Source organism: Vicia villosa, linkage group LG2 (assembly GCF_029867415.1).
Source record: "Vicia villosa cultivar HV-30 ecotype Madison, WI linkage group LG2, Vvil1.0, whole genome shotgun sequence".
NCBI lineage: Eukaryota > Viridiplantae > Streptophyta > Magnoliopsida > Fabales > Fabaceae > Vicia > Vicia villosa.
This window is the reverse complement of record NC_081181.1, coordinates 191,592,384-191,603,846: the sequence shown is the minus strand read 5'-3', so window position 1 is coordinate 191,603,846 and position 11,463 is coordinate 191,592,384. Positions and strand designations below refer to the sequence as shown.

General features: G+C 33.0%; 1 protein-coding gene across 2 annotated transcripts; it reads left to right on the top strand.

Moving 5' to 3' along the window:
* The first annotated feature begins 610 nt into the window (after positions 1 to 610).
* LOC131653386 (probable leucine-rich repeat receptor-like serine/threonine-protein kinase At3g14840) lies at positions 611 to 8,592 on the top strand. 2 transcript variants are annotated; one of them, XM_058923517.1, is made up of 24 exons: positions 611 to 741; positions 962 to 1,148; positions 1,610 to 1,681; positions 2,058 to 2,129; positions 2,260 to 2,331; positions 2,445 to 2,516; positions 2,647 to 2,718; positions 2,816 to 2,887; positions 2,991 to 3,062; positions 3,159 to 3,233; positions 3,328 to 3,399; positions 3,628 to 3,699; positions 3,853 to 3,912; positions 4,304 to 4,366; positions 4,448 to 4,483; positions 4,620 to 4,657; positions 4,864 to 5,246; positions 6,104 to 6,299; positions 6,389 to 6,520; positions 6,655 to 6,773; positions 6,898 to 7,108; positions 7,227 to 7,464; positions 7,626 to 7,776; positions 8,209 to 8,592. In XM_058923517.1, the coding sequence occupies exons 1-24, from the start codon at positions 645 to 647 to the stop codon at positions 8,590 to 8,592; spliced, it is 3,018 nt and encodes a 1,005-aa protein (XP_058779500.1). In that variant the 5' UTR covers positions 611 to 644. The 2 variants fall into 2 exon arrangements, with proteins under 2 accessions (XP_058779500.1, XP_058779499.1); XM_058923516.1 differs by having other exon boundaries at positions 6,386 to 6,520.
* Positions 8,593 to 11,463: the final 2,871 nt, after the last annotated feature.

Genomic DNA, 11,463 nt, shown 5'->3' with positions numbered 1-11,463 from the left:
AAATAAATAAATAATAAATATAAATAAAAATAAAATTATTATGACATTCATTTGAAAATACTGTTACAAGACGTTTGGTTAGTTTTTTTACCGACGTCCTCCACCCAAACGCCTCAAGTTGCATGCAAATGTAGAGTAGCTGAAGCCTAGGGTCTGCATGGCCTAATAGTATCCAAACGTCTTGTAATAGTATTTTCAAATGAATGTCGGTATAAAAAATATCCAAACGTCTTGTAATAATATTTTCAAATGAATGTTTTAACAATTTTATTTTTATTTATTATTTATTTATTTTAAAAAACAAATAAAAAATCCAAAACAACAGAGTACCTGCACTGAGCGGCTACTGCACTTAAACTTTAAGTGCATGCGCCATACTGTATGGCATGACACATGAGTATCCGCCATACAATATAGCGCCTCCTCATTAAATTAAGTACATGCGCCAAAAGAGTGGCGCCTCCTCTGGGTGGCGAATTTTTTCTTTTTGAAAAGTGTGGTTATTTTGGATTTTTTTTTGAAAATACTGGTTATTAAAAAAAAAAATCTTCCTTTGACTCTTTAATTCCAAATACACAATATATTCAGACTCTTTAGCTCTAAATTATTGATATATTTGAACTTTCTTCCTTTTTAACATTAAGATGAGCACTAGCTTTCAATTTTTCTCCCTTTTCGTCATTGCCATTTGGTTCATATCTCTTACAGCTTTTGGAGCTGCTACTATTCACCCCGACGAAAGTATGATATGTATTTATACCATAGCTCTCAAATAATTAAGAATTTTCTTGATCCTTCCTTTCCAATCTTTTTATCTAAGCATTCATGTTAGCTTCAATATACATATTCTTATTTTTGCCCATAGTTTCTATAGAAGTTCTGTATATATATTTGATGACATGTTCATGTAGTTTAAAACATTTTCAGTACTTAGCTGATTGCTTCTGAATTGTATATTTAGAGAAAGCTCTTGAAGATATAGCTAAATCACTTGGTAAGAAGGATTGGAACTTCGACATAGATCCATGCAGCAAGAAACCTAACTGGACTATGGGTGAGCCTCCCAATCGCAGATTGGATATCGTACAGAGCAATGTTTACTGTAACTGCTCTATTGCCGGTGACAATTTCTGCCATGTTATTTCAATGTAAGTCTATTTTCTGTAGAATTGAACCTTTGATATTATTACTCCTAATCATTTGATTTGGTATTTTCCCTTCATTTGCGGTAGTATTGAAGTATTTTCATTGATATTGAGGTAGGAATTGACATTGTATATGTGTATACATAATACATGAGTTAGATCAGTTTTAACCATTATGTACGTATAGTTATATCCTACCATTCAGTAAAAATATATCATTATTACACATCTACAAAATTGCTATCCCTTATGGTCAAACTAAGATTTGAAAGTAAAACAAATATCGTCAAAGCCATGTATTTTTACTATAATTATGTTTGACAAATCAATATTATCTACAGCAAAAGAGCTTGTTGCAATTTTTTTCTCTAAAATCTATTGGCTAAGAAATATATTAGAATTAATTACATTATTTTGCTCATTGATTATGTTTAACTTTTTTTTATTGTAAAATGCATGTTTAGAACTTTGAAAGGGCAAAATCTTCCTGGCACTCTCCCACCAAGATTGACCAGGTTGCGTTACCTTCAAACAATGTATGCAATTCCTAAACATTCCCTCACATTCAAATTATATTGAACTTGTTGTATATCTTTGATTATGAGACTTTGGTAGAGGATTAAAAGATTTATGAAATGCTCGGATGATTTGCTCCCTGCTAATTTATCATTTATATATACTATTAGAAATAAATGCAATTTACATTTAGAAGGAGACTAGTTAGAATGCTACTTCCTAGGTGCATGAATGATATTTCCTAAATACATGATAGATTGCTACAACTTTCAATATTAGTAGTAATAATTGCTATTTACTCCAACATCTCCAATTGTGTGTGTGTGTGTCTATATATATATATATATATATTATTTTTCTTGACAAGCTCTTTGTCTCCCTTTCTCTCTATTACAGTGACCTCTCTCGCAATTATTTGCATGGTACAATTCCAAAACAATGGGGCTCCATGATGAATATTAGTAAAATGTATGATTTGTCTCTTATTTGTCTGTTCTGATATTCAGTCATTGATTGACATATGGGTCTTATTTTTACATTCTTTATAAGATTTTGCAACTCAATAAGCTAGTGATGACATGTTTCTTAATTATCACAGTGCTCTTCCAGTAAACCGATTAACGGGTTCAATACCAGCTGAGATTGCAAACATATCTACTCTCCAAAATTTGTGAGTTTCTTTCTTCCCACTTTATTGGAAAAAACCATTTATAAGTACATAAACATGATTGTGTTTAATTCAAAGAGTTACAGTAGAATTTAACTTTAACTTGAAATGGATAGGGAGTTATGGAACAATCAGTTGTCAGGAAATCTTCCTCCTGAACTTGGGTATCTAACCCAAATTCAAACACTGTAAGCACTTTATCCCCCCCACCACTAGTTGATGTTCTCCCTGAAATATCAAAGTTTAATGTTCAAAATCCACATTGATTTCCATTGCTTAGAATCATAATTTACTGTTTTGTTTTTCGATGATATGTAGGCGAGTTTCCTCTAACAATTTTACTGGAGAACTACCTGTGACATTGGCCAAGCTCATTACATTGCTGGATTTGTAAGCTTCAAATTTTTATGGTGATGTTTAATGACGACTAAATTAAAAAAAATACTTTTTACGATGCTTCAAATTTTCACGCCCTTTCTCAATGCAGCCGAATTGAGGACAATCAATTCTCTGGAAAGATACCTGATTATATTCAGAACTGGAAAAGTATACAAAAACTGTATGCACTCTCCTTTTTTATTTTAAATTTTCCTCAAATATAATAGTTTTGGTATTGCTTGATATTTAAAAAGAATTACCAACGGTTACTTTGCTTTTGACAGAATGATTCAAGGAAGTGGATTAAGTGGGCCGATTCCTTCTGGAATTTCACTCTTGACAAACTTAACTAACTTGTATGTACGAATTTTTTATACTGATAAAACAAGGGTTGAAATTTAACTTTCATTTGAATTGTGTTTACTTAGCTTTGATTCAAATGTGATATTCAGGAGAATTAGTGATTTGAATGGATCTGACTATGCACCTTTGCCACAACTTAATAATCTGACGTCATTAGAAAAACTGTGAGTTGATTTCTCTGACTCTTTCAGAAAGAAAAGAAAAAAACAGCAACAAAAACACTCATAACATATTGTTGTCTATCTTATTGTTTCACAGGATTCTAAGGAATTGCAACATTAACGGGACGCTACCTAATTATCTTAGGAATATGACAACATTAAAGCATTTGTAATTGCATACTTGCTACTTTTTGTTTGACTATAGCTAACCATTAATGTTTCTTTTGATAAGTTTAGCAAATTCTATAACCTTCTATATTTTTGTGTTTCGTAATTAGAGCTTGGATACATTTTACATATATATAGCTTTAACCAATTATTTGATTGGTTGGAATGTTTTCCTATGACAAATTTTCTATAGCTTTTTGACTCGTTCTCAATATGATGTCTATTTCAGAGACCTCAGCTTTAACAACTTAAGTGGAATAATTCCTTCGACCTATGCTTACCTAAACAACTTGACATACATGTATGGAACATTATTTTTTGGCATATATTTTTAATCACATATCTGTTGCCTTCTCTACTCCCACAACTCTGGTTTCAACTTTCAGTCTGAACATAGCTGAATAATCCTACTTAGATTCATGAAGATTAATATTTAAATATTCTTTTATGGTAGAATTTTAACTGGAAACCTTCTCACTGGATCAATGCCTCCTTGGTCAACAAAAGTCAACGTGTGAGTTATCTTTCTAGTACTACTTGTATGGTTCCTTGGATTGAATAATGATATGCATATAGCATTTAAGCCATTAAAGCTTTTTCAGAACTACTATAGTTTAATCCTTTGTTTTTTTTTTCTCATGATGAACTCTAGCTTTAGGTTCATATTCACGAGTTTAGTTTCACACATAACATAGGTTCATAACCCCCTGAATCTCTCCTCTTGATACCTTCCTCCTATTAAGAAAATCACTTTGAAACATTTATGCTCTTGGAGTATGATTGTGCAATTGTTTCTTTAGTCTCTGATTGCCATATTATTATTATGTAGTCACCAAATGTTTCATTAAGTCTCTGATTGTTATATTATTATCATAATCTGAATCAAATTTATGACTTGCATGTAGAGACCTTTCATACAATAACTTCAGCTTAAGCCAAGTGAGTCAGATATGTCAAAATGATAAAGTGTAAGAATCCTTCCATTTGTGTACATTTGTTTGCAAACTTTAGAACCTTTCTGAGATATCGTCTTCTCTAATATATCTCAGGAACTTGTTTTCTACCTCATGGGCACGCAATGACATGTAAGTTTGGTTTTGTAAATACTAAAACATGCGCATGTGTGTATATAGCCTTTCCATTTCCCTCTTATGATGTCATGAAGCTTATCTTATTTTACTAATCATCTAACTTATTCTATTCCTTCCATAATTTTCTCAGAGGAACAACTTCGTGTTTGAGCTTTGAATGTCCCAAACGTGAGTTTCTTTATGGCAACTTTTCTATAGACAGCGAAGTTCTCACCATGTTTTTGTTTCTTGTTTTAAAAGAAAATAAGTACAGGAAAATAAGCCAAAGAAAATATGAACATAGAAAAATAAAATTTCAAGGATTATATTTTTTTATTTAGTTTTCGTAGTTTCCTTAATGTTTCCAAAGTTGCTCACATGATCTGCTCAACCAGCCTCAAACTCCCTTTATATAAATTGTGGTGGAAATCAAGCAAAAGTCAACAGAACAACCTATGATGGTGATTCAGATTCATCTGGACCAGCTAGATTCCATGCCAGTCCAACAGGAAAATGGGCATCTAGCACCACTGGTGCATTCATTGATAGTGATCAACTTGGAGCAACTTATTATTCCACAAAATATACCTCTACACTTACTATGGTGGATGCTGAATTGTACATGACTGCGTGCGTTTCTCCTATTTCTTTGACTTATTATGGATTTTGCCTGGAAAATGGAAGCTACACAGTAAATCTACATTTTGCTGAAATAATGATCAGAGATGATCAAACCTATGGTAGTCTTGGAAGGCGTGTATTTGATATCTACCTTCAGGTACATGGTTTAACAATATTCTTTCAATAGCCACTTGTTTGTTAAAAAAGAAAGGATCCTATAGGGCCACTATCGAACTTCTTTCTTTTTTTTCAATTAAAATACTTACGCTTTCTCACCCGCCTCATGCTGAAGCTTACTAATCTTGTTACAAATTAATCCTGAAAATATGAGATGAAACCAAACAAACTAATATCTTAACCAATGGAGAAAGAAACCAATGAGAAGAACCATCATGGAAAGGAGCAACAACCAAAGAGGGATTAAGTTGTTTCGCCGGTTAATTCAAATACGAAGATGATATCGGAGGTGAAGCCAAATGTGATGTCGAAGATTACCCTGGAGATGACGATGGAAGTGACATTGGAAGTGACACCTGAAAGTGACATCGGAGATGACACCGAAAGTGAAGCCAGAGTGAGAAACCAACAGGGGGAGCATCCAAAGAGAGAGACCAAACCAACATAGAGAGGAAACAAAGGGTATATATGACCATTATCAAAACCAATGGTTATAGAATCAACCGAATTCATATATGATCCAATCTTGATCTTCAAGCACGTAAAGTGGTAGACGACTTGCCGAGAACAATTTGTCGATTTAACACGAGGATTTTTTTTCTTCAATAGAACCTATCATTAAAAAAAGACGTCAGGGAGGATCGAAACAAGCTCTGATATCATCTTATAATGTGAGGATTATACCCATAAACACATATTCAGATCATATATTTTCCGATGTGAGACTCATAACAATTTAAATTAAATTCTACGATATTTTTAAAACAAATTGACGATTAAAATACTTGTAGGGTGTAGTCACCATGAAGCATTAAAATTGTGATTGAAATGTTGCAGGGAAAGTCAGTGCAAAAGGACTTCAATATTGCAGAAGAAGCAGGAGGAGTTGGTAAGAAAATTGTAAAACAGTTCAATGTTGTTGTTACTAGTAATACCTTGGAGATCCGATTGTATTGGGCTGGAAAAGGGACACAGTTTCTCCCTAATAGATCAGTATACGGTCCTCTTATATCAGCTATATCAGTTGAAACTGGTAGGTTATACTAGCTCGGTCCTAACCTTATGCTGTGATCTCCTTGTTATCATATAATATTTGAAATGTGTTGTTTAATAATCAAGCAGACTCTCCACATGGAAGCATATCTGCAGGAGCTGTGGTTGGAATTGTGGTTGCAGCAACAGTTATTATCATTCTAGTATTTGGTACACTTTGGTGGAAAGGATGTTTTGGAAAGAAAAATTCATTAGCAAAAGGTGATTACCAATGAATTTCTTTTGTTGCCATTGTTGTCTAACTTTTGCGAACAAATGAATATCGATGCTGAGTGTCCATGTGTAATTTTGTTAGTTCAAAAGATCTTTGATCTTTCTTTTACTTCAATTAACAGAGCTGGAGAGTTTAGACCTACACACGGGTTTATTTACCTTAAGACAAATCAAAGCAGCCACAAATAACTTTGATCTTTCCAATAAGATTGGAGAAGGAGGGTTTGGTCCCGTGTACAAGGTATGTTGCATAGTATAACAATTAACAAATCTTCTCAAGTGTCATGCTGTTACTATGATGTTATATATTTGTTTCAGAAAATTCTTTTTCAACTTCTAAAAAAATAGCATTCCTTAAAATGCAGGGATGTTTACCCAATGGGACATTAATAGCAGTAAAGCAACTTTCTTCTAAATCAAAGCAAGGGAATCGTGAGTTTTTAAATGAGATAGGCATGATTTCTGCTTTGCAGCATCCTTATCTTGTTAAACTCTATGGTTGTTGTGTGGAGGGAGATCAGTTGTTGCTGATATATGAATACTTGGAAAACAATAGTTTAGCTCGTGCTTTATTTGGTAATTTTTCCTATATGGTTTTGTTTGGGTTGTTATTTATGTGATATGACACATTTTCTAACTTAGCACATGACTATGTGCTACCATTGTCTAATTCTTATTACTTTCACAAATAAAGGTCCAGAAGAACATCAAATAAGATTAGATTGGTCAACTAGGAAGAAGATCTGTGTTGGTATTGCTAGAGGATTGGCATACCTTCATGAAGAATCAAGACTGAAGGTTGTTCACAGGGACATCAAAGCAACTAATGTGTTGCTTGATAAAGATCTTGACCCAAAGATATCTGATTTTGGTTTGGCCAGACTTGATGAGGAGGAGAACACTCACATTAGCACTAGAATTGCTGGGACCTAGTGAGTAACTATAATTCCTGCCTTCTCCTAGTTGACTTAAAAGTACTAAAAATTAATGAATTTAATTAAAACTGTATATTTTTATTAATTAAAACATCTGATATCATGACACGTTGTATACTTAAATCAAGTTATTTCAATGATATGTTCCAATTATGTAGCGGATATATGGCTCCTGAGTACGCAATGCATGGTTATTTGACGGACAAAGCAGACGTTTATAGTTTTGGAATTGTTGTCTTGGAAATCATTAGTGGAAAGAACAACACCCTCTATCGGTCAAAGGAGGAGGCATTCTATCTTCTTGATTGGGTAACTTTTTTATGTCCTTCTTTGATCCATGGTACTATCTACTTACATTTAATTGTGTCACACATATACTCTTGTTCACTTTTCATGTTATATTATAATTCTACAAGAAGACAACAACTTAGCAAAAATATTAACATTTAAGAAACCAAATGCTAATTTAGAAAATTAGAAGAAAATATCTCTGTTAAAGTATTACATTTCATAGAAGAGAATCAGAAAAGTATGTAATCTTAATCTGTCTAGAACAGTAATTGTACAGAAGATTTCACAGTTACTGTAAGTTTCTAGAATATTACTATCATGAAGCATCTTAATAAGTGACATCATTTTGATTTAGTTATTTAATAGAAATATGATTGATTTCATACTTTAGAAATGGCTTGAGTTACAAATCAAACTATTCTTTGTTTTCTTTTCTTTTTTTTTCAACAGGCACATTTGTTGAAGGAGAGGGGTGACCTAATGGAGCTAGTTGATAGAAGATTAGGAGCAGATTTCAACAAAAAGGAAGCTATGGTGGTAATAAATGTGGCTCTCCTATGCACGAATGTAACTTCAAACCTTAGGCCCTCCATGTCGTCGGTGGTAAGTTACCTTGAAGGAAGGACTATGGTTCCAGAATTTGTTTCAGATTCAAGTGAAGTAATGGATGAAAAGAAGTTGGAAGTAATGAGGAAGTATTACTATCAGATGGAAGAAAATACCTCACAAAGTCAGCGTATATTAAATGACGGGTCATGGACTGCTACATCTTCATCAGCTGTAGACCTTTATCCTGTTCACCTTGATTCTTCCTATTGGGAGGAAAGAAATTAGCAGTGTTTGTTGATATTGCATCTGCCAATTACTATTTTGTTGATGGTGGTTTTCTTCAGCTTGTTCTAGCCTGTATTTCTTTTGTCGTGTGATGGTTATCTGCTTTCTGTTTGTTTTTTCTTATGTACTTTTTTTAGTGTTCTTCAGTTGTTTCTTCCGGTTAGTTAAGTACATTTCGTAACGATCTTGACCCTTTGTATTTTTTTCCTTTAAAAAAATTAGCTTAATAACTTGGTCCATAATATATTGAAAAGGATTTGACCGGTCTAATGTAAGATTGAAATATGCAAATTATTAGAACCATTTGATTTCATTAAAATTTGTTAATCTCTTAAACTTGTTATCAATCAATTGACTTAAAATTATAGATTTACTATTTTTATTTTTTATTGTTTTAATTCAGATATTTCAAATTTTAGTATTTTGATTCTTTATTTAATTTTGAGTTTTTTGGCTATCCATTTTTATGAGTTGGCGTTACATGGTATTGATGTGCAATTCAAAAAATATTTAAAAATATTTGAGTTTTTTTGCTCTCCTTATTTTCATAATATCAAAAATATTTTTATTTTTATTTTTTCACTAAGTTAAAAAAAATTGACAGGTAATTCAAAAAATATGTTTTTACCATACTATTTGAAATATATGGTACATTAATAAAAGGTTTACCGACAATTCAATTTAAAAAAATTTGGCATGCCAAATATTTTCTCCACCCTTTACAAATTCGATAGTATTATTGTTTGTACGGTTCTGACGACTTTGCCGACACTTTTATAAGGTTGTGATTGCACCAACAGCTTTGTGTGGTCCATAATGATTTAAAACTTGTATAAATATGTTTCATATATTCTTAACAAAAGCGTCTCACAATGTCTTTATTTTGGGATCTTACATTTGTTTACTTCAATAATGTGAGCTCTCCTGTTGATTTTAGGCTCATAGAGAACACCCCGCTTGATGTTTTGAATTAGAAATCGAATAATATATTGCGCTACCCAGATAATCAATTAATGGCGAAAGAAATATGAAGTTCAACAACTTTGAGTTGATGACCGATGAAGATTTAAGAGTTATGTGGAACACATTTCTCCAATACAAAACAAAAGGTACAATCAAGGTAGATGCGACAACTGCAAGATCTGTTGACGATATTATCAAGATGTTGAAATATCCTGAATCTACTGATAACGCTTAAGTTACGTTCATGTTAAGTTATGTTATGCAATGTTCATTTTAAGTTATGTTCATCCCGTAGTAATGTAATTTTAATTTTCATCTAATGTCATGTTAGCATAAAGTGTCAATAATATACAAATATTTGAGTACAAACCCAAAATAATGTCACCAACTATAAATAATGAACAACAAATAAAATGTATGTCGTTCCACCACAAACAATGTGTGCTATCTGAGCTAACCCCGCATAGACTTCACCATCTGGGTTTACCAATTCCACGATGTTATCTGAAAGAAGTGCTACCATCTGCATTATTGATGGTCACACATACTAGTCGAGAAGGTGGCACGTCATTTGAAGATCCTCCATCATGGGAAGGTCCACCGTCATCTGCAGGATGAATATGTGGGATGATGCGAGGGTGGAATACTCTAAATTACCACTCTATAAATAATTGTTTAGATATTGTCTAGGAAAAGACACCCCACTACATTTTTCTCTAATAGAAATGTGATTGTTGATAACGATGGACCTAAATCATTTATCAATGCTAACACAAACTAGTCTAGAAATACCATGAACATACCAAAAATGGCGCAAACACCTCTTAGCATCCTTACATGCAATCTTCTGATTCATCAATGGAGGGATGAAAAAGTTACCTATAAGGGGGAGGTGGAAGAGGTTGGTGACATCATCTAGGATAATTGTTGTTGGGTGAGAATGTGGACTATGGACGGTCTAGAGGGGGTGAATAGACCTCCTAAGTTAAAATTTCGTTTGAAAAGGTTTTTAACACGGTTGCAAAAACAAAGTTTATTTTGCATGGCGGAAGAAAATTTTGTGTGACATAGATTATGCTAAAATTAAGAGATTCATAAATGTGCTTTATCATTTACAATGTATCAAATCGAACTACTGAATTTCACCAAAGTACAAACTAATCATATTGCAAACTCATTCAATTTCACAAGATGTGTTATCAAATGATTTTCAATCACGCGCAAGTTTCTACTATCAAAGTCTTAAAACTTAATCCACACTAAGACACTGTTGAATTACCAATTCTAACAAAACCTACAATTTATGCAATGAATAGCTACCAATAGAAAATACTATCAGCATGCAATTCTAGAAAGCAATAGAGACAACCTAATCATGCGATCAACTACATAATTAAATGTGTGTGTGTGTAAGAGAGAGAGAGAGAGGGAGAGAGATAGATAGAGAGAGAGAGAGAGAGAGAGAGAGAGAGAGAGAGAGAGAGAGAGAGAAGAGAGTACACCAAGATTAATAGTGGTTTGGCACATCTGTCCTTGCTTTGTGCTTAATCTAATCAATAATGGTTGCCCATTGAAAATTCTTTGGTCTTCCAATATGATTTGTAATAATATTACAAGAGTCCGTACAATCACCTAGTCCAAAAATAAATGCCAAAAATTAAAATTCTTCTTTTCTAGATCTTAACTTGTACATAGCTTCATGAGTTGAACTTTATGCGAAATCTTTACTCGAGACCGCTTCTTGAATCTTCCAGCCCTAACAACCTGCTCCTACGTCTCTGTTTGCAACAATTTCCACACAATTCCGTCGGTATCTTGAGCATTGGTCGGTCTGTAAATTGAGAATAAGTCCTACCTTGTATGTAGACTTCCTCACAGTCCTAACAAGGTTAGCCTAGAAAGAATAAC

What these genes read in the sequence shown, in the direction of transcription:
- LOC131653386 (XM_058923516.1), top strand. Translation starts at nt 645, where the DNA reads ATGAGCACTAGCTTTCAATTTTTCTCCCTTTTCGTCATTGCCATTTGG. An exon ending in ATATGTCAAAATGATAAAGT is followed by an intron (nt 4,367 to 4,447) that starts GTAAGAATCCTT and finishes AATATATCTCAG; the next exon opens with GAACTTGTTTTCTACCTCAT. An exon ending in GAAAAATTCATTAGCAAAAG is followed by an intron (nt 6,521 to 6,654) that starts GTGATTACCAAT and finishes TTCAATTAACAG; the next exon opens with AGCTGGAGAGTTTAGACCTA.